This window comes from Balaenoptera borealis (assembly GCF_965194805.1).
Source record: "Balaenoptera borealis genome assembly, chromosome: 7".
Lineage (NCBI taxonomy): Eukaryota > Metazoa > Chordata > Mammalia > Artiodactyla > Balaenopteridae > Balaenoptera > Balaenoptera borealis.
Window position 1 is genome coordinate 81,266,371 of NC_138864.1, and position 23,886 is coordinate 81,290,256.

Consider the following 23,886-nt stretch of genomic DNA (forward strand, 5'->3'; position numbering starts at 1 on the left):
TTTGGTTTTTACTTTTTCATATTTTATTTTCAGTTCTACTGATCTGAGGAGAGCTATTTCTAGGTAGCTTTAAATTGCAGTTCTGAATATTTATATCTTGTATCTCAAATGGTATTTGAACCATAATTTTTAGTGAATTATTTTTGTGAGATTTAAAAAAAAAAATCAGACCTCGAATATCTAGTTTGTAGAATTTCTAATGCCATGATACCAGAGCTGATTAGTCAAACTATATTTTTCTTTTCTATTTAAACTTTAAAAGTAAGTGTAGTGGCCTTTGCAAAGTTACTCAGCCACGGATTAATAAATTTAGTAGTAGATAGTAGGAGGATGGGGTTTTTAAAAACTTCAGAAATTTATTGCTAGATGTACCTTTAATTCCTTTTTTTTTTTTTTTTTTTGGCTGTGCCTCGAGGCTTGCAGGATCTTAGTTCCTCAACCAGGGGTCGAACCTCTGCCCCCCTGCAGTGGAAGTACAGAGTCCTAACCACTGGAAAGGACCGACAGGGAATTCCCTCTATTACTTTTTTAAAAAACTTTCTATTTTGAAATAATTTTAGATGTAAAGTTGCAAAAATAGTATACAGAATTATCATCTACCCTTCACCCAGCTTCCCTTAATGTTAACATGTGGCATAACCACAGTACATTTGTTTAAAAAACCAGGAATTTAACATTGGTACAACACTGTTGACTAAAGTACAAACTTTATTCAGATTTCACTAGTGTTTCCTGTAGTGTTCTTTTTTCTGTTCCTGGATCCAGTCCATAATCCCACATTGCATTTAGTTGTCATAGCATCATAGTCTTCTCCAGTCTGTGATAGCTCCTCATTCTGTCCTTGTCTTTCATAACCTTTACATTTATGAAGAGTACTGTTCAGTTTTGTTTTGTTCTGGTAGCATGTTCCTCATTTTGAGTTTTTCAGACAGTTTCTCATGGTTAGATTGAGGCTATACATTTTCAGGAAGAATACCATAGAAGTGATGATGTATTCTTTTCAGTGCGTTGTATCAGAGAGTACTTGATGTCTGATTGTCTTCTTACTAGTAATATTAGTCTTGATCACTTGGTTAAGGTGGTGTCTGCTGGGCTTCTCCACTGTAAAGTTAGTATTTTTCCCTTTGTAATTTAACAGTATTATGGGGAGCAATTTTGAGATACCTTGTTTCTCCTCAAACTTTCACCCACTAATTTTAGTATCCATCAGTGGATCTCGCCTACAATAATTATTGTTATTTTTGCCTGATGATGCTTTTCTATTCTCATTTCTTGGACATCATTAGTTGCAATTATTATGTTAGGAAGAGTCATCCTTTTCTCATTCATGCATGTATATTTTCTTCTGTGGAATAAAGTCTAATGCTATCATTTTTTTGTTGCTCAAATTGTTTTAGCTTTCTTTGGCTATTGGGAGGTCTGTCAAGGGGGCTCCTGTGTTTTTTGACTCCCCCACCCCCTTCTTTTTTGACAACTTCTTTCTTATTTTTAAGCCCCACAGGATGTTTCAGGCTTATATTTTCTCTGCCCCCTCCCCTCTGTGGACAAAGTTCAGCTATTTTTTAAAGAATGAAGTCAAGTGAAGTCAATATCATAATAATGAGGCTAAAAATTTCAAGATATGAAGGAATAATAGGCATAGTGAATGCACATTTCTGGGTAGATATTAATATCCAAGATAAGGGGAATATATTCACCTTTGTATGTTCGTTTCACAATCATTGAATGCTTCCTGTTTTCAGGTCATTCTGGGGGAATTCAAGAATTTTTATATTTATTAATAATCTGCCCTCAGTATTTCTGAGGTCTGGATGTAGCCTGTAAAGCATGTGTATAATGGTAATGCAAAGTACACAGTGGAGGATTTTTTTTTTTTTAATGTAAAAAATACCATGGGAGCTTTGGAGAGGATTAATTTTGAGCTAGGACTTAGAGAGGATTAATTTTGAGCTAGGATAATCCAGCAGAATTTAAAAGAGGGTAACAGTTGAGCTGAAGAGAGAAGGAACAAATATTGAACACATATTATTTGTCAGATAGTGGGCTAGATGATATAACTACATAATCCATGGTACTTCGGAACTTTGAGATAGATGGCTTCAAATTTCTTTTACAGATAAGAAATTTGGGCTCGGGAAGGTTGAGTAAATAATAATTAGTGGTAGAGCTGGAATTCCAGAATAAATCTGTGTGGTTCCAAAGCTTTTTTTTGTTCTGCATCAGTAGACCTCATCCTCTTTCTGCCCTTACACAGTGCACATGTGCAGCGTATTCCTTTTGTTAATATCTCTCTTTTGCATTTAATTAATGTCATATTTGAGGGAACGTTTCTTTAAATGATGTATTCCAACCCCTGGTCCTCCTAGGCTTTTATGCTGGTTCTTCCATTGCTCCGCCTTCAGCCTCTTTCTCGTTGAAAACTGCATACTTGACTCTCCCAGATGAATTGGTTTTACCCTAGTGAAGATACAGGGAAAGAATACTCTGAGAGTATAAGCTTAGACCTAAGATAAGAAAAATATGGGCATATTTAGGGAAGAAAGAGTCTAGTTTTGATAGATAATTTGTGAAAGATAGGAAAGACATATCCTGAGTGCTTAGAAACAGGGTCAGAAATGAGAGGATATGGCAAGATTTGTTAAATTCAAATAATTTTATAACAGAAAATTTAATACTTTTTTTGTTTGTTAACTTCCACTTAGGATATTACCTTCCAAATGATGATGGAGAATTTTATCAGTTCTGTTATGTTACCCATAAGGGTGAAATTCGTGGAGCAAGTACACCTTTTCAGTTTCGAGCTTCTTCTCCAGTTGAAGAGTTGCTTACTATGGAAGATGAAGGAAATTCTGACATGTTGGTGGTGACCACAAAAGCTGGCCTTCTTGAGGTTGGTACCAACAGTGAGCTGGTGATTCATAAGTTTACATTATGAACTGGATTATTTTGTTACGAACTGTGACTTAAAAATAGTGAATGTTTTCAAAAAGACAAATCAATCATAGATAAATTACAAACAGAGCTCATGTTGGTTGGCATTTTAAGAATTTTTAGGTTATGTAGGAGTATAACCTGAAAATCAAATGCTTTTTAACTAAAATAATAAACTTAGAGTGTTGTTTTTGGAATACTTAAAAAAAATTTTCTGTCACAATTATGTTACTGGTTTCACTGTGGCAGGGACTGTCCCTAGGCTTATCAGTATTTTGTGCATAGTGTATATGCAATAAGTAATTATTGGGAGAATTTGGACCTAAAACTTCCTGTTCCCTCACCCTAACCTTTCTTCTTTAGGGATGGCCTAATCTGTTGATTGTAGAATAGTACAGATTTGGGGGTGAAGCTGATGGGAAAGCGGTATAAAGCAGTAAGTCTAACTGTAATTGGATGTGAACTTCATTTCACTATACCACAAGCATGCCCTATCTCACGTGTGGCAGTGAATCAGTGAAGCATCCCAGTCTCGTAATTAGGTTCAGCATTTTTAGAATGATCTCTTTTCCTGTTTATCTGATCAAATGAATAAGCTGGATTAACCATAATTAAGAAAAAAAAAGGTGAAAAAGCTTCTCACTGTTTTTCACTGAATATTTTCGAGCCATTGCACTTGCATCAAAAGAAATTTTCTATGTAGATGGTCTAATAATGCCATATGTCTTAATTTTTAGTACTTATTGAAGGAAAAAAATAGAACAGCATTCCTATTTCAAGATATTTCTCAATGTCTTTACCCTAAACCTAAAAAATTAGAATGTTATATTTGAGTTTCTGTGAAAAAGATCGTCTTTAATTGGTTCAGTATACATTTTTGGTTATTTGACATTCCTATTTAGTCTATGGCAAGTCATTGCTTATTCTTTATACTCCGATGGATGTTTTTTATATGTAAATATTTTATGCCTTTGATTTTATTTATCTTCAAAAACAGACTACAGAAGAAAGACAAGAGGTTAGAGATATTAGACAGTCGAACTAAGAAGGTTAGAAGGAACCAGTAACTTACTGTGAATTTTTCTGTATCTTTCCTTCCCCCTTCCAGAAATTCCTCTCTTATCTTAAATAAAGAAATGTAACTTTTATAGGGTGACTAAAACATTTTGTGGTGACAACCGCCTGATGATCAAGGTTTTTAGCCTGGTATTTGAATGCTAGTCAAAGATGCTGAAACAAGCCTAGATCTTACGAAGAATGCAGTGACTGTTTATATTGCAGTTTTTTGAATACTTGTTAGACCACCCTGATTTCAGGACCTCCAACAGAAAAACAACAGGCATTTTGGCGTCTACCTATCTTTTGTGCTCCAAGTAAATTGGGACATTGCACAATTTAGTTCTCTTCTTCCTACTCATAAAATGTATGCTGTCTCTTAGGTAAATGTCTCTGAGATAAGGTATTTATATTCTGATCAGTTTTTTGACAAGTCTTTTAAATTTCCACATTTATCAAAATCTTTAATGATTTTACTAAAAATGCACCAAATTAGTACAGGTGTGAGACATTATCTAGGGCACTGTTGTCATTAAGAATAATTGAGCCACAATCCTTCAGTTTGTGAACCTTGGTTGGATCCTAGATTTTTAAAAAGTAGATATTTTGGGGGTAGTGTAGGATATTTTAACTGTGGACTACCCATTGGGTGTTACAAAATTATTGTTAATTTTCTTAGCTATGATCATGGTAGTGGTTAAATACAAGACTGTACTTATTAGGAGATGCTTGGCCTGTGCACTTAGGGGTGAAGTGTCTGCAATTATGTTTCAAATGCTTTAGCAAAAAAAAAAAAAGAAAAAGAAATAAAACTTAGGTATATAGAGGGAGATTAAATATGGCAAAATATTAATAATTATTGAATTTAGGTGATGGGTGGATGGGTGTTCATGGTAAAATTTTAACCTTTTTGTGTGCTCGAAAGATACCAGAATACAAAACTGGGGGCAGGAATTAGACTTGTGTACACTTTTATATAATTTTAATTCCTTTAAAAAATTTTTACTTAAGATTCAGTGAACTCTAAAGTATGTGTCAGTTAAATGAATCACTGGGAAAAAATGGTTCTTTTATAATGTTTCTGTTGTACTGTGTCAAGGTGTATCTTTATTTTTAAGCGGCCAGAAAGTTTAGAGCCAAAAATCATTTTTTAAAAAATAGGTAAGGTAAAAAGAAATTCAGTGAATAAGTAAACTTTTCTCTTTTGAGGGCATTTACTCCTGTCATTTTCATTTAGTCTGATGGAAGAGATAGACGGGTCATTTAAAAATTTTACAGTTCTTTAACTTTCATAAGAGCCATTTTAGAGTTTAATTAGAGTTTGATTCCGTGACCCTGGAAAAGTGACTTGGGGTGTACTGGGGGAAAACATTTTATTTTAGCTAAATGTATGATGCCTCCTTTGTGAAGTTTTCCCTCTGAGTCTCCATGCTTCTTCCCTTGTTAGAATCAGACTTCTTGCTGTAAGAGGAATATTAACCATTTTATTTACTATTTTAGGTCCCTTAATTTGGTAATTTTTAGAATACTGGAGTTTAGATTTTCCTGAACTAAGTAACTATTAGTGTTCATGTAAGAGTCAGTTATATTGTTAATATGTTACAGTCTGCATTTTTGTCCTAAAATTTGCATTTACTTATAAAGTTTCTTTTAATTTAGCTAAATAGAGGCCATTTTATACATATAGAAACTTATTCCATAGTACCTTATTTAAAGAACCAAAACTTTTCACAGTAATCCCATAGATGAAGGCCTTATGTAACACACAAGGAAGTTCTTAATAGATTCAAAAATTTCCCATAGATTTGCATTCAAGGAGAGGTACACATTTTTCTCCTTGATTATTACCCAAAATAAGAACAGCCCAGAATTAAGTCACTTACGAAACTTAATATGCCTTATTTTTAGTACTGATTTGAAAAGTGATTAGCAGGCAACTTTATAATAAAATTCATTACTTTTATACCTTCTTGTAATGTTTTTTTCTTTGCCCAACCAAAAAATGGTTTAAATTTATGATTCATGAATTTTTCTAACTGAAGACTAAAAGAGTCTGATTGATATGAAGCAGATAGTATGTAAAAGTTCTTTCTGCAAATTTCTTCACTATTTTTTTGAAATGGAAAACTGAATTAGTAATGTATTGTAGGATTATAAAAAACAATTTGAGTTTTCTCTTTTATAGTTGAAAATTGAGAAAACCATGAAAGAAAAAGAAGAACTGTTAAAGTTAATTGCTGTTCTGGAAAAAGAAACAACACAACTTCGAGAACAAGTTGGAAGAATGGAAAGAGAACTTAACCATGAGAAAGAAAGATGTGACCAACTGCAAGCAGAGCAAAAGGTTAGTTGTGTCTTATGTAACTGATTGGAGTTATAGTATATTGTCTGAAACCCACTTTTTTCAGGAACTGAACCAGTTAAAATGAGTGAAGACCACATGTTGAAAAAAGTAGCATTTAGATAGATGTTTGTATGAGAATAGGTCAGAGCCTATCACCCTTCTGTCATAGCCTCTTTTATGTTGTAAATGGTTAAAATACCTGTAGATTTTTGGTATCAGGCTTGTGACATAGTCCCCGACAACTGTTTCTAGATGCTTTACACCTAATTGTAGAATACTTGCTTGACCTTGGGGAGAGGGGTTAGAAATACAAATAGGAATGATAAACACTGAATAAAGGGAAGAATAGAATAAAGTAGTTAAAATTACTTTTCTAAAAAGTAGAATTTAGTGAAATAAGATGTAATATTAGAATTTTGAAATCCTTGATGTGAGAAATGCAATAAATTATACTAAAAACCACCTAACTAAAAATTGGCACAATTTCTTAATCTAAGAAAAAAGAAGTATAAGTGTAAAACAGTGTGGCTTGATTAGAGATACAAATGGATTTAAGTCAGTAACCAAAAACAATGGAAAAAAACAATCACCTAATTTATTTAATATTTTCATAAGAAAATTTGTTAGTTTTGACAAACTTGCACAGATTATGATTATACATATCACAGTCTCACATATGTTGTAACCAGTTGGATATGCTAATGTCCATTGACAGGATTGATCTATTGTTCCCTAGGGATGGGGTCTGTTCCATTTTTCTTTTGTGCAGCAAGACCTAGAACAGTTGCTTAATAATTGTTCATTGAACCATTAGTACAGTGATTCTCAGTAGGTTTTATACTCCAGTGAAGTGGTTGTATATTGCACACCTGAGCAGAGATGATATACAGATAGGGCTCAAACTGAAAAGATTTCTTTAGCCTCATTCTGTTTGTTTGAGGATTGCTTATTTGAGTTAGAGGGTAAACGTAACGTATAGCAATGTATACAGTTGTGAATCTCCTTATAAACATCTGTAAAGTCTTCTGTCCTTATTACCGTTAGCCTTTTTAGTTTAAAATATAGTTATTCCCCCAATTTTACTCTTGGGGAATACTTGCAGTCCTGCAGTAAGAGTATCCTACAGTAGGAGTAAGATACTTTATTTGGGTAAGGAACCACTTTTTTTTTTTTTTTTTTGGTGACGGTGGGGCATGTGGGATCTTAGTTCCCCAACCAGGGATTGAATCAGTGCCCCCTGCAGTGGAAGCACAGAGTCTTAACCACTGGACCACCAGGGAAGTCCAAGGAACCACTTTTTAAGTTTGAACTTTTTAAGCAGGTGTACCAAATATTATATTACAAATGTTATGATAAAACCTCATTGTATGTGCCTAGCTTGACCGTTAGGACATTCAGCTAAATTTTTAATTCAATTGTTATAACTCCTTTGCTATCCTTTGTATAATTCTTACCCTTCTCTTTCTATTCTTCACGCATTTCTCTTGATGTTTGTACCTGGATTTGATAGTTTTCCAAAGTGGCCCATTACAGCATGAACTTAGCCCATGAGATCAAGAATACCCTGAAATATGGCCTTTAAAGTTAGACTCTGATCGCCTTGAAATCCAAGGGAAGAAAGGATGATTTGCGAGAGTAGGAATGGCAGAATGAGAGGCCTTCAATTGCGTGAAATACTGATGTACATTAGGCCATTTCTCTGGTTCAGTTGAGTATTAGCTGAGATTTAAACAGTCTCAGGTTCTCTGCTGTCCAGGTGACAAGGGGTTAAGCACTACAGACAAGACTAAAGATTATTCTGACAGACTTTGGTTGAGAAAGTGGTAGATTGAGGTCAAGGGATTAATGAAGCAAAATCTGTAGGAGATTGTGGCTGTGGTACCCAGAAGAGATCTTTGGAAGTTTTTATGGCAACTCATAAATCTTGATGACAGTCACTAATCTTGAAAGGCACTTCTTCCTTGCTGCTATCCTTCCATTGGAATATACTCTCTGGGAAGATGAAGTATGTGGAAGTGGTTTTTAAAAATATGTTGTACTGTAGAAAATGGTGATAAAAGGACCTAGAATGGTATTGGTTACGTAATAGATGCTCACTAACTTTAAGTAGCTATTGTTGTATTAATTTTCATAGTGATAGACCAGAGAATCATCAAGGAAGAACTAAAATATGAAGAGTGTCATCCAAGAGGAATAGAAATTGACAACATTTTCCCCAGATTTTAAAAGTATTGATAATATTTGTATAATGTTATATATAAACAATTATGAGTTATATTTTGGCAACTGCTTATTTCTGGGGATAAAATAACATGCTTGCCAGGAGAGAGAGTTCTTCTTTGTTACTAGTCGTGGGGCTTGTAGTTTTTTATGAATTTGCTTTTTACTTCCAAAATTATAGTCTCCATCTTAATCAGGGAGGCCTGCTGGGCAGTTAGAACAGCTCAGGAACTTTCAAACCTGGGTTAGTTGCGTGGCTTCTAAAATCTGTGACATTTCTTGGCATCTGTTTAAAATCTATTCCATGGTATGAATTCTAAAAAACAATCTTCATATAATAGTTCTAAAGGGCTTCTCTTTGAGGTATGAGTATATACCCTCTGAATATCTGAAGGACTATTAAGATATTTACAATTCATTTAAAATTTTATAATAGTATACTAGGAATGATCTGTAGAGAACTTCAGTTTCTTCATGGTAGAAGAAATATATTGCATTTTCATTGTTTTATAAAATATGATTAACTCATTACCCATTCAATACTTGACAAATACTAAAACAGTTAAATGTTTATAATAATTAAATGTTTATAAATAAAATCTTCCATCTTTTGTAAACATTGACTTTTCTCATTGTAAAATGCCACTAGAGGGAACACTCATTTTGTAAATTAAAAGAATTGGACAAGTTAAGATTATCAAAACCAATTGGTATAAGTGATGCCTTTAATTATATTTAACGTTGGCTCCTTGAAGGTATAAGGTAGGATTACAAAGTAGATTAAAACTGAAACCAAATAATATTTATAAATTGAGAGCTATAAATTATATATTGTATTTCCCCTAGATTATTTTAATGTGATATATATGTTCCATTATCCATGTATACTCTAAATTTAAAAAGTAACAATTTTCATTAAGGATAATTTTTACATTCATTTTTAGTTCAACTTCAAAGAAGTGTGGATTTTTCTCTCCTGTAAAAGGCTGATTAATAAGAGTAACTCATATAATACTTGATGTAAGCCAGGTGCTATTCTGAGTGTTTTTACGTCTGTTAACTCTCTTTATACTATGAAGTGTAGGTTACTTAACCTGCCTACAATTGAACAGTTTATATAAGTGGTGCAGGCAGGCAGTCTGGCTCCAGCCAGTGCTCTTAATCACACTGTATACTATACCAGTGTTCTTAATGGCACACTATACCTACTGCTGCGGGCTTATCTAATTGATCTTTTTTAAAAACAGCTTTGTTGAGATGTAATTTACATACCCCCAAAGTTCATCACTTTAAAGTATAAAATTCAGTGGTTTTTATTATATTTATAGAATTGTGCAACCATTACCATAACCTAGTTTTAGAACCCCCAAAAGAAATCTTTTTTTTTTTTTTTCTGAGCACTTAGAACTATTTTATTTACAACATTGAAAATAACACACCTACCTGTGTCCTGAACAAAGAAATGAGTGGAAATTTCTCTAGTGTTTTTCTTTTTTTTAAATTTATTTATTTATTTTCGGCTGCGTTGGGTCTTCGTTTCTGTGCGAGGGCTTTCTCTAGTTGCGGCAAGTGGGGGCCACTCTTCATCGCGGTGCGCGGGCCTCTCACTGTTGCGGCCTCTCCTGTTGCGGAGCATGGGCTCCAGATGCGCAGGCTCAGTAGTTGTGGCTCACGGGCCTAGTTGCTCCGCGGCATGTGGGGTCTTCCCAGACCAGGGCTCGAACCCGTGTCCCCTGCATTGGCAGGCAGATTCTTAACCACTGCGCCACCAGGGAAGCCCTCTAGTGTTTTAAGAGGCAGGTTCCACTCATAAAATTCAGCACCTGCTAGGGCTGGCACTTCCGCAGTCCCACAGGACAGCAGTGGCCAGCAGGGACCTCAGCGTGGGGGACCCCTGATCCTTGGGGCCCGAGGGGGTGGTCCACCTTCCATTCACACTGTGGCTCTTCGGTCAGAAGAGGCCCCTGCTCAGGGGCTGAAACCTGGTCCCTTTGTGCCTGCTCAGCTCCTCGAGAACCTGCTTCTCCTTCTGGTACCTCTTCTGCCACTCGGCCTCCGTGCTGTGTGTGAAGCCCAGCAGGTGACGGAGCCCGTGGGTGGCAGTCACAGTCAGGATGTCATAGTAATCTTCATTTTCTTTGCAGTGCTGGAAGATATACTCCACTCCCAGGAAAATGTCTCCTAAATTATAGTCATCTGGAAAATCAGGCTGGGGAATTTTGCCTGCTTTCAGATCCTCATGAAATGGAAATGAAAGCACATCTCTTGGGGTATTTTTGTCTCTGTAGATTCTGTTAATCGGCTGAATCTTTCTGTTGTCGACACAGACGACCCCCAGGTCGAACCTCTGCACCCACAGGGCTCTCCGCATTACCTGCACCTTCTCGCGGAGCCGCGCCCGCCTCAGGGGCACCGCCCGCTGCAGGTTCCTTAGCACCAAGCTCATCACGGCCGGAGCCCCACCCCAAAAGAAATCTTGTACCTATTTGTCGTCACTCTTTATTTCCCACAAGTCCCAGGCAACCACTAATCTAAGTTTTCTGTCTCTATGGATTTGCATATTTTGGACATTGCATACAAATGGAATAATATGTGGCCTTTTGTGACTAGCTTCACTTACAATGTTTTCAAGCTTCACCCATTTTAGATTATGTGTCAGCAGTTCTTTTTAATGTCACATAATATCCCATTGTATTAGTCTTTTTTTAACCCCCAACTTTACATTTATTAGACTTATGTAAAAATTAGCAGGTTGTATGTATATTCCATGTGTTCTTGTTTTTGTTTTGGAGTGCTAGATATATATTTGAAATCAGAAGATTGAAAACTAGATATATGTTTGAAATTAGAAGACTGAAAATTGAATGGTATTGAATCTTGTTTTCCAAGTAGAACTAAAATGTGCTGTGATCCTGTTAAGTTTTCTAGTTAGTTTAGTTTATGATTTTTTGGTGCCTAAACTATGAATTGAGTTTTTTTCATAACATAAATTATATTCTTAACTTGAATATTGGTAACTTAAGATGTACTTCAAGATATTTTAAAACCAATTTCTTTTGTGGGTACTAAGTCAATATTGCTTAAACAATATGAGGAGCGTGTTATGAACTATTGTATATATTCATATTGTTCTGGTTCTTAAGTTTCACAAACTAGGTAGGGTACCTTGAGACATCACCAGGCATTTGGGAGTTATCATAGGTCTAGGAGTGAGAGAACATGAAAGATCTCTCATTATGATGGTGGCTCTGGCTAGTGTGGACCTCTTCAACTATCTTTATATTTTTGGCTTTATTTATCCTTGCGTTGGATACCTGGTTTTGGACAGAGGTAGTTTAAGGCATTTAAACTGCTTAATGTATGGATTGCCCCGATTGCTTATATATATATATATCTAATGTGTAGAATTGCTAAAAACCAATTTTGAAGTTAGGATATCATTGAATTTCTAATTCTTTTTTACCGGTTTATTATTGAGAAGACACAAAGGCTTAATTTTAATGCATAATTTAATGTATTTAGCAATACGTTTCTTTAAAGCCAATTACTTTCATTTTGCACCTGATTTGCTAAGTAATAGTTTCAGAAATTCATAATCTTTTGTTTCTAAAATATATTTATATACTTTGAACTAGCTCATAATCTTGTATAGACTAATACAGAGGTGTAACATGAAGCATTTTTTTTTAACATCTTTATTGGAGTATAATTGCTTTACAATGTTGTGTTAGTTTCTGCTGTATAACAAAGTGAATCAGCTATACGTATACATATATCCCCATATCCCCTCCCTCTTGCGTCTCCCTCCCACCCTCTCTACCCCACCCCTCTAGGTGGTCACAAAGCACTGAGCTGATCTCCCTGTGCTATGCGGCTGCTTCCCACTAGCTATCTATTTTATATTTGGTAGTGTATATATGTCAGTGCTACTCTCTCACTTCGTCCCAGCTTACCCTTCCCCCTCCCCGTGTCCTCAAGTCCATTCTCTATGTCTGCATCTTTATTCCTGTCCTGCCCCTAGGTACATGAAGTATTTTTTATAGTTTGTTTCACAAGACTTGTAGCATTGAGTATTTTTCATTCAGTTTCAGGTATAATTGACAAAATTGTAGGATATTTAAAGTGTACATAATGATGATTTGAATATGTATAAAGGAAAGGATTGTGAAAGGAATCCTTGTGTAAGGATTCCTCCCATCTAATTAATTAACACATCTTCAACTACATATTTATCCTTTTTTTTTTTTTTTTGTTGCACTGCATGGCCTATGGGATGTTAGTTCCCAGACCAGGGATCGAACCCGTGGCCCCTGCAGTGGAAGCACGGAGTCCTAACCACTGGGCCGCCAGGGAATTCCCCTATTTATCCTTTGTGTGTGTGTGTGTGTGTGTGTGTGTGTGTGTGTGTGTGTGTGAGAGAGAGAGAGAGAGAAAGAAAGAGAGAACATTTAAGTTCTCTTAGCAAATTTCAGTTATACAGTATAGTGTTGTTAACTGTAGTCACAATGTTATACATTAGATCCTCAGACTTTATTCATCTTATAGCTAAAACTTTGTCCCCTATTATCAACCTCCCTGCCCCCCACCCCTCAGCCCCTGGCACCCGCTTTTCTATTCTTTTTCTATGAATTTGACTTTTTATTTAGATTCTGCATATAAGTAGATACCATGCAGTATTTGTCTGGCGTATTTCACTTAGCATAATGCTCTCAAGGTCCATCCATGTTGTTGCAAATGGCAGGATTTTCTTCTTTCTGACTGAATAGTATTCCATTGTATTTATATACCACATTTTCTGTATCCATTCACTCACTGATATACATTTAGGTTGTTTCTTTATCTTGATTGTTGTGCATATGCTGCAGTGAACATGAGAGTGCAGATAAATCTCTTCCATATCCTGTTTTCATTTCCTTTGGGTACATACCCAGGAGTGGGATTGCTGAATCACATGGTATAGTTTTAGTTCCGTGTTGTTTTCCATGGTGCCTGCACCAGTTTACATTTCCACCAACAGTGCACAAGGGTTCCCTTTTCTCCACATCTTCACCAGTATTTTGTTATCCCTTGTCTTTATTTATTTATTTATTTATTTATTTATTTATTTATTTATTTATTTATTTATTTAGGGCTGCACTGGGTCTTTGTTGCTGCTCGTGGACTTTCTCTAGTTGCAGCGAGCGGGAGCTACTCTTCTTTGCGGTGCACATGCTTCTCATTGCGGTGGCTTCTCTTGTTGAGGAGCACGGGCTTCAGTAGTCGTGGCACACAGGCTTAGTTGCTCCACGGCACGTGGGATCTTCCCGGAGCAGGGCTCGAACCCGTGTCCCCTGCATTGGCAGGCGGATTCTTAACCACTGTGCTGCCAGGAAAGTCCTATCCCTTGTCTTTTTGATGACAGCCATTCTGATAGGTGTGAGCTGATATGCGTTGTGGCTTTGATTTGCATTTCCCAGATTTTGAGCACCTTTTCATGTACCTTGAGCACCTTTTCATGTGCCTGTTGGCCATTCGTATGTTGTCTTTGGAAGAAAATGTCTTTTCAGTTCCTCTGCCAATTTTTAAATTGGATTGTGGGGTTTTTATTGGGGGGGGCAGCTGTTGAGGTGTGTGAATTCTTTAAATATAATTTTGGATATTAACCTCTTATCAGATATTTGATTTGCAAACATTTTCTCCAATTTCAGAGGTTGCTTTTTCATTTTGTTGGTGGTTTCCGTTGCTGTACGGAACCTTTTTTAGTTTGATGTAGTCCTGCTTGTTTATTTTTGCTTTTGGTATCAAATCCAAAAATTCATTGCCAAGACCAAGGTCAAGGAGCTTATTACCCCCTGTGTTCTCTCCTAGGAGTTGTATGGTTTCAAGTCTTAAATTTAAGTCTTTTATTCATTTGAGTTGATTTTTGTGTATGGTTTAAGATGGTGGTCCAGTTTCATTCTTTTGCATGTGGCTGTCCAGCTTTCCCAGGACGATTTGTTGAAGAGAGTACCCTTTTCCTATTGTATATTCTTGGTTCCTTTGTTGTACTGATAGATTGATTGAACACATATGCATGGGTTTATTGCTGGGTCTCTTTTCTGTTGCATTGATCTGGTATAATGTAAATCATTCAATTTTAATTAAAAAAGCAACTTTATATAAGTAAAATTATACCATCCTAAATTTTTTCTTCTTATTTAAAAACGTATGTGAAACCCAACATTAAAAATTACTTGTCTGTGGAATGTGTACATGTTCAGGAAATAATTTAGACATTTGTAGATATAATTGTAGCCTTTCTTCCCTCTCCTTTTTCTACTCCAACCAAAAAAATTTAATCCTTTGGATCTGGAATTTTCTTGTAAAGCTAGAATTTTTTTTAACCATTTATTTATATTTAATTTTTATTTTATATTGGAGTATAGTTGATTTACAATGTTGTGTTAGTTTCAGGTGTACAGAAAAGTGATTCAGTTGTACATATATATACACACACACACACACACACACACACACACACACACACACACACATTCTTTTTCAGATTCTTATCCCATATAGGTTATTACAGAATATTGAGTAGAGTTCCCTGTGGTCTTCAGTAGGTCGTTGTTAATTATCTATTTTATATATAGTATTGTGTATATGTTAATCCCAAACTCCTAATTTATCCTTCCAACATTTCCCCTTTGGTAACCATAAGCTTTTTTTTTTTTTTAATTTTATTTATTTATTTTTGACTGTGTTGGGTCTTCGTTGCTGCACGCGGGCTTTTTCTAGTTGCGGCAAGTGGGGGCTATTCTTTGTTGCGGTGCGTGGGCTTCTCCTTGCAGTGGCTTCTCTTGTTGTGGAGCACAGGTTCTAGGCGCGTGGGCTTCAGTAGTTGTGGTGTGCGGGCTCGGTAGTTGTGGCTCGCAGGCTCTAGAGCACAGGCTCAGTAGCTGTGGCGCGCAGGCTCAGTAGTTGTGGCGCGCAGGCTCTAGAGCGCAGGCTCAATAGTTGTGGCGCACGGGCTTAGTTGCTCCACGGCATGTGGGATCTTCCCGGACCAGGGCTCGAACCCGTGTCCCCTGCATTGGCAGGCGGATTCTTAACCACTGCGCCACCTGGGATGTCCCCATAAGTTTGTTTCTGAAATCTGTGAGTCTATTTCTGTTTTGTAAATAAGTTCATTTGTGTCATTTTTTTAGATTCCATATATAAGTGATATTATATAATATTTTTCTTTTTCTGACTTCACTTAGTATGATAATCTCTTAAGTCTGTCTGTGTTGCTGCAAATGTCATTATTTCATTCTTTTTTATGGCTGAGTAATATTCCATTGTATGTATGTATGTGTGTGTATATATATATACCACATCTTCTTTATCCATTCCTCCATTAGTGGACATTTAGGTTGCTTCCATGTCTTGGCTATTGTAAATAGTGCTGCATTGAACATTGGGGTGCATGTATCTTTTCGAATTATGGTTTTCTCTAGATATATGCCCCAGAATGGGATTGCTGGATCATATGGTAGTTCTATTTTCAGTTTTTTAAGGAACCCCCATACTGTTCTTCATAGTGGCTGTACGAGTTTACATTCCCACCAGCAGTGTAGGAGGGTTCCCTTTTCTCCACACCCTCTCCAGCATTTGTTATTTGTAGACTTTTTGATGATGGCCATTCTGACTGATGTGAGGTGATACCTCACTGTACTTTTGATTTGCATTTCTCTAATAATTAGTGATGTTGAGCATCTTTTCATGTGCTTTTTGGCCATCTGTATGTCTTCTTTGGAGAAATGTCTATTTAGGTCTTCTGTCTTTTTTTTGGCTGTGCAGCTTGGCTTGTAGGATCTTAGTTCCCTGAACAGGGATCAAACCTGGGCCCTTGGCAGTGAAAGGATGGAATCCTAACCACTGGGACCACCAGGGAATTCCCTGCCCAGTTTTTGATTTGGTTGTTTTTTTTGATACTGAGCTGCATGAGCTGTTTGTATATTTTGGAGATTAATCCCTTGTTGGTTGCATCGTTTGCAAATATTTTTTCCCATTCTATGGGTTGCCTTTTTGTGTTTTGTTTTTGTGTGTGTGTGTGTGTGCGTGTGCTGGGTCTTCATTGAGGTGTGCAGGCTCTTCATTGCGGTGTGCGGGCTTCTCTAGTTGTGGCGCATGGGTTTCTCTAGTCATGGTGTGCAGGCTTCTCTAGTCTCTAGTTATGGCGTGCGGGCTTAGTGGCCCCATGGCGTGTGGGATTTTAGTTCCCCGACCAGGGGTCGAACCCACGTCCCCTGAATTGGAAGGTGGATTCTTAACCACTGGACCACCAGGGAAGTCCTGTCTTTTCGTTTTGTTTATGGTTTCACAAAGGTAGAATTTAAGTGTATTTGCTCATAGCAGACTTTTGATAGTAGAAGTGGCTCTTATTACATTTTATTGTATTTAAACTTTGCTCTCTTGGAATATGGACAATATTCTCCATGGAAATTTTCTTTTTTTTCTTTTTTAAAAATTTATTTATTTTGGCTGAGCCGGGTCTTAGTTGTGGCATGCATCCTCTTAGTTGCAACATGCATGTGGGATCTAGTTCCCCAACCAGGGATCGAACCCAGGCCCCCTGCATTGGGAATGCGGAGTTTTACCCACTGGGCCATGAGGGAAGTCCCTTCATGGAAATGTTCTTAGTGCAATTTTTTGCCGTTGTTTTTTGAATAAAAGTATAAAGTTTTCTTAAGATAAATTTGAAGTTTATTACCAAAGAGGTTATATGAATATTTGTTTAAATTCAGAGACCTAAAGTACTGCAAATTGAAATATGCTAAAAAAGTAAGTTATGGTTTCTATCAGGTTAGTTTACAAATAAAAAGTTTACAAATAAAAAAACAAACAAAAGCTGTAACTGAGGGACTTCCCAGGTGGCGCAGTGGTTTAGACTCGGTGCTCCCAACACAGGGGGCCTGGGTTCGATCCCTTTTCCGGGAACTAGGTCTCACATGCATGCTGCAAGTAAGAGTTCGCATGCCACAACTAAGGAGCTGGCGAGCTGCAACAAAGGAGCCCACCTGCTGCAACTAAGACCCGATGCAACCAAATAAATAAATAAATATTAAAAAAAAAAACTAACTGAAACTTAAACAGGTTGTTTTTATGGGAGCAATGTTAATGAAACAGTTAATTCCCTAGTTATTATTGTTATTTATTTTGCCTTTTAGCACATTATTTTAATGCCATGAAAATAGTTTATTATAGTACATTGTTGTCAGTTATATTTTTGTTTGGTGTATTTCTAGGAACCAGAGAAGATATATTTATATTTTCTATAACTATCTACATAGCTTGGCATTATAGTTGATTTCAAGAAGCACAGTGTTTGAGAAAAGCCAGATTACCTCAAATGAGTAAGATTTATTTTAAAATCTATTAGCAATTTCCATAAATGACATAATCCTTTTGCCAATGATTTGCCATTTAGAGTATTCAGGTACTAATTTACTAAATTTTATTGCTGTATATGTTTGAATCCAGAATATCATCATACTTTTTTCTAGATAATTGTCTGGTTTCTTTACATATGTTCATTTGCAGTCAAAGTTAATTTTGTGTTTATTTAACATAGGAATAAATGTGTTGTTAAGATATTTTTAGTGCATGTTTAGTCACATAGATGATTCACAGTCTTTTTATCTGGTTGTTCATATTTGAGGGTTATGACTTGGGGGAGTTGGTAATAGTGGGTCATGGTGACGTGATCCTTCTATTTAGGAGGAGGGGGCGAAGTCTGCTGCATGAATCTGAAATGCCCAAATCTCTTCATCTCCTTTTGCCCCCACTTTTGTTACTGTTCTTATCTTGGTGCACAGTGTAGCTGACTTACTCATCCCTTTAAGTTTTTCTCTGTTTTAATATTAGAATTATGGTGCCCTTTTGACATAGCTTGCAAATACTGACCAAATGAATATTTATTCCAAATTTCAAGTGTTTTTCAAAGACTGTGTTGTAGATTTTACTGTTTTAAAAATGTCATTATTTTTTTAAAGAAAACATGGCTCTTAGTTATTTGTATGTACACTAAGGGCTTTGATGTCATTTTCATGCTAAGGAAAACTTAGACACATTGAAGATGGTTATCCTTCACTCAGACATGAGTGCTACAGGCCTGAAGAATAATCCCCACTTTAGTATTTTCATGCCTTTTGCAGTGGGCTTGGATGCTGAGAAGCTATTGGTTGCTTTTATAGGTACCAAGAAAAGATTCCGAGACTCTCAAGTATAGTTAGAATTAATTTGTGACTCACTGTAGGGTTAACTGACTCATAGATAAAGCAGTTAGTTTATGTTTTGTGTTTAGTTGCTTATGAATCTTTTCTAGTTATTCTCCTATACCTTTTCTTTAGAATGCTATTTACCCACTATAGAACTTCATTAATTGCAGAATCAGAAACTAGTTTTTGCCTCTAGGCAATCTAATCTTTTTCCTAGGAAGAAATACCTGGATTAAATCTGTAGCCTACTCACAGTACCAAGAGAGCATTTGGTAAAAATAAAAATTAAAAAAAAAAAAGTAAACTATTTAGAAACCTCTCTGACCTTATAAATCAGCAAGACAAATACTGAAAATGTGTCAAATATTAAAGGATCATTGGATAGTGACAACAATTATGGCAGAGGGAGTAAATAAATATCACCTGCTTTCTCTGGTGTTGTGTAGAATTAAAATCAGAAAAGCATTTAGTTTTGCATAACAGTCTTTGGTTTATGTTGCAAATTCAGTAAGGCAAACAGTTGTTTTGAGCAAAAATAAAACCAGTAGAGTGTATCTGACCTCTATTGTGGTAAGCTTCTTAATGAATTATGTTGTTCTTAGATGCAGTTTAGTAATTTTCATATTCTAGCAAGATATTTAAAGTGATATTCTACCTATAAGTAAAAAATTTGGCTGTTACTTTATGAAAATCAAAGTGGCTTAAAAATACTTTGTAACATTTGATAACATTTAAATTGGCAGAATGGTGATTTTCTTTAGTTTTCATTGCTGGGTTGATGGGTGGTACTTTTTTTTTTTTTTGGCTGTGCCACAGGGCATGCGGGATCCTAGTTCCCTGACCAGGGATCGAACCCGTGCTCCCTGCAGTGAAAGCGCGGAGTCTTTATTTATTTATTTGTTTATTTATTTATGGCCACGTTGGGTCTTCTTGCTGTGCTCTGGCTTTCTCTAGTTGCAGCGAGCGGGGGCTAGTCTTCATCGCAGTGTGCGGACTTCTCATTGTGGTGGCTTCTCTTCTTGCGGAGTACGGGCTCTAGAGCGCAGGCTCAGTAGTTGAGGCAGATGGGCTTAGTTGCTCCATGGCATGTGGGATCTTCCCAGACCAGGGCTCGAACCCGTGTCCTCTGCATTGGCAGGGGAATTCTTAACCACTGCGCCACAAGGGAAGGCAGAAGTGCGGAGTCTTAACCACTGGACCGCCGGGGAAGTCCCAGGTGGTACTTTCATTAGTACCACCCGGGACTTTTAAAATTTTTAAATTTTAAAATTATTTTTTTAACAAACGCAATTTGTCTTAATTTATCAGTTCTTTTGATGTATAGTTTCCCATAAGTATGTGGAAACCTCCAAATGCGCTGTTATATTTGGTTCTCATAATTTTATAAACGAGGCAGAAAAGGGCTTATTATCTCCATTTTACAAATTATAAAACAGGCTTAGGGAGAGGCTTGATCAGATTCTCATAAGTTACTTAATTGTCTTAATTGATGTGATAAAAATTTTTTAATTATCTGTTTAAAGTAGACTATTCTATTTTAAAATGAAATTCATCACATTTACTACCTCTTTCATATTCATTTCAGTGTCTTTAAATATTTGTTCCGCCCTCTTGAATCACAGTGACAGGAGCTTTAGGAACATGGCTTTAGGCATATATCTTAACTTAGTGCTTTGGTATAATTATCAGTGGCACTTAGTGATTTATGCTAGAAGAAGTTGGTGTTAACTTTGTTTAGTATCATGAAACCTGTTTTGTCATTGGGGTAACATTGGAAAGCGAGATGTAAAAAGCAGAGTGACTAATTTTTAAATTTTTTCCTCACTTCAGTTGCCTGCCCTCTGGTGGAGAAGTTAGTGAAATCAGCAGTGTGTGAAAAGTCCCGGAAAAAAGTTAATAATTGTTTAATTTAGTATTTGAAAAGTTTAATGTATGTTACCATTTCAGGTTTCGTTTTTAATCTTATAAACTTTCGAGGGGACAAATGTGGGATTAAACTTTTAAGCATAAATAGATTTCTTAGAGATATACAAATTTGTATTTCTAATTATGTTTCTGTGTTTCTCAAAATATTTTGTTATTGTTTGTAAGGTTCTTTTTGAAGTCTCACAAAGTTTAAAAATGGAAAATGAAGAATTTAAGAAGAGATACAATGATGCTACATCCAAAGCCCTCCAGCTTGAGGAAGATATTGTGTCAGTCACACATAAAGCGATTGAAAAAGAAACTGAATTAGACAGGTATTCCCGATGCTTTAAAAAAGTATCTTCGTGTTTTAAAACTGTTTTTAGAAAGTTGTTTTTGGCTTATGTTAAAAGTTATTGTTAACGTTATTTGACTTTAACTCAGTTTAAAGGACAAACTCAGAAAGGCACAATATGAAAGAGAACAGCTTGAATGTCAATTGAAGACAGAAAAGGATGAGAAGGAACTTTATAAGGTAATTTATTCTTTACATTTTTATTAGTTATCTTTTGCTGTGTAACATGTTACCCTAAAACTTAGTGGTCAGGAATTTGGGAGCAGCTTAGCTGAGTGGTTCTTGCTTAGGGTCTCTTGTGTAGTTGCAGTCAGGATGTTGGCAAGGGCTGCAGTCAGCTAAAGGCTCAATTAGAACTAGAGAATCTGCTGTCAAAGTGGCTCACTCACATGACTTTTGGCAGGAGGCCCTTCAGTTTCTTGGAATGTTGCCTCTTCAGTGGCTGCTTGGATGTTCTCACAATATGGCAGCCAGCTTCCCTCAGAGTGAGCTATACAAGAGAGAGCAAGGAGGAAGTCAGTGCATTTTATGACCTGGTCTCCAAGTTGTACGCTGATGCTTCTTCTTTATCTTGTTAATTAGAAGCAAGTCACTCCAGCTGATACACAGGAGAAGGGAATTAGGCTCCACTTCTTTAAGAGAGGAGAATCAAAGGTTTTGGGAGTATATTTTAAAGCTACCTCATTGTGTATAGTCCCTAAAAGTTAGTTTTCAGGGAATTAAATTGCTGGTGTTTTAGATACTTAGCAGGTAATGTATAATAAGTCAAAGAGTTGTAATGGTAACAAGATACCTGTTTATCAGAATTTGTGCAACTAATTATTTTCCCCTTTTAAGAATGTATAAACCTTAAGGAGAGCATTAATTTACTTCAGTGATGATCATGTTTTGGAGTTTGCCTTTTGGAATAATATTCGGAGACTGTCATTTTAAAAAAGATCCTGTTGACAAATCTTCACCTTTTGAAGTTTTTCCTCCTTCCCTTTTTAAGTGACTCTGAAGTAGGGTAGTGAGCTTTAGTTGTCAATAATGTTGTGGATGCGTATTGGGACTTACTTATTTTAAGTGGCTCATAGCAGTTCCTGAAGGAAGTTCCAGATGAGGAATTTCAAGAACAGTCTGAGCTAAGTCAGTATTATTTGGATAGATTCAATCTCTTTATTAGATTAGAAAAGGACAGTACTCATTTATATATTGATAATATGGTATATATTAAAGGTAAAACATAAAACTCTGCATATATTCGGTATTTGAGAGTCTCAATTTGCACTAAGAAACTAAAATATGATTTATTGTATTACCAGTGGGTTTTTTCCTCCTTCTCTTTAAAAAATAACTATTCATTTATTTATATACATTGATAAGCTAGATACCAACATTGGGTACCCAAGTATGAAATTCCAAATCTGTTCTGAGGATCACCTCTTTTTTCTTCCATTTTTATTGAGATATAATTGACATGTAGCATTGTGTAAGTTTCTAGTGTGCAGCATAATGATTTGACTTGTATACGTCATGGAATGATGACCACAGTAAGTTTAGTGAACATTCATCATCTCATATAGATATAAACTAAAAGATTTTTTTTCCTTGTAATGAGAACTCTAAGGATTTACTCTCTTAATAACTTTCATATCAATATATAACATACAGCAGTGTTAATTTTAGTTATCATGCTGTACATTACATCCCTAGTACTTACTTATCTTAGAACTGGAAGTTTGTACCTTTTGATTACTTTCATAATTCCCCCCTCCCACCCACCCTCTGCCTCACTCAGGTAACCACAAATCTGATCTCTTTTTTCACGAGTTTGTTTGTGAAGTTTAATTGACCTACACACAACTGAATTTAGTTTCTGGTGCACAGCATAGTGATTTGATATTTCTATACATTTCAAAATGATCACCACAGTAAGCCTAGTTACCACCTGTCACTATACAAAGGTATTACATAATCATTGACTATATTCCCCATGCTGTACACTTCATACCTGTGACTGATTTTATTTTGTAACTGGAAATTTGTACCTCTTAATCTTCCTCACCTGTTTCTCTCATCCTCCCCCCGCAATCCAGCAACCACTTGTTTGTTCTCTTCATCTGTGACTCTGTTTCTTTTTTATGTTTGTTCATTTGTTTTGTTTTTTAGATTCCACATGTAAGTGAAATAATATGATATTTATCTTTGACTTATTTCACTTAGCATAATACCATCTAGGTCTGTCCATGTTGTTGCAGATGGCAAGGTTTTTCTTTTTTATGCCTGAGTAATAGTCCAGTGTGTGTGTGTTTATGTGTATGTATGTACACACCACGTCTCCTTTATCCATTCATCTATTGATGGGCACGAGGCGGGATGAATTGGGAGATTGGGATTGACATATATACACTATTGACACTATGTATAAAATAGATAACTAATGAGAACCTACTGTATAGCACAGGGAACTCAATGCTCTGTGGTGACCTAAATGAGAAGGAAATCCAAAAAAGAGGGGATAATTGTATACGTATAGCTGATTCACTTTGCTGTACAATATAAACTAACACAATATTGTAAAGCAACTATACTCTAATTTAAAAAAAAATTGATGGGCACTTAGGTTGCTTCCATATCTTGGCTATTGTAGGTAATGCTGCAACATAGGGGTGCTTATAGCTTCTCAAATTAGTGTTTTGTTTTCTTCAGAGAAATACCCAGGAATGGAATTGCTGGATCATATGGTTCTATTTTTAACTTTTTTTTTTTTTTTTTTTAAGGTCGCACTGTGTGGCATCTTAGTTCCCCAACCAGGGATCGACCCTGTGCCCCCTGCATTGGGAGCACAGAGTCTTAACCACTGGACCATC

General features: G+C 36.1%; 1 protein-coding gene and 1 pseudogene across 7 annotated transcripts in view; one reads left to right on the plus strand and one right to left on the minus strand.

Annotated features, from left to right (window-relative positions):
* TAX1BP1 (Tax1 binding protein 1) overlaps positions 1–23,886 on the plus strand; it is an 85,064-nt gene that overhangs the window by 19,881 nt on the left and 41,297 nt on the right. For all 6 annotated transcript variants that reach the window (XM_082397948.1, XM_082397949.1, XM_082397950.1 and 3 more), the window contains 4 exons: positions 2,703–2,890; positions 6,173–6,331; positions 20,866–21,014; positions 21,124–21,214. In XM_082397948.1, the coding sequence (XP_082254074.1) occupies positions 2,703–2,890; positions 6,173–6,331; positions 20,866–21,014; positions 21,124–21,214 (587 nt within the window). The remainder of the gene's footprint in view (positions 1–2,702; positions 2,891–6,172; positions 6,332–20,865; positions 21,015–21,123; positions 21,215–23,886) is intronic.
* LOC309631540 (endoribonuclease YbeY pseudogene) lies at positions 6,338–20,859 on the minus strand (annotated as a pseudogene). Its single transcript has one exon. The product of its transcript is annotated as an endoribonuclease YbeY pseudogene (transcript).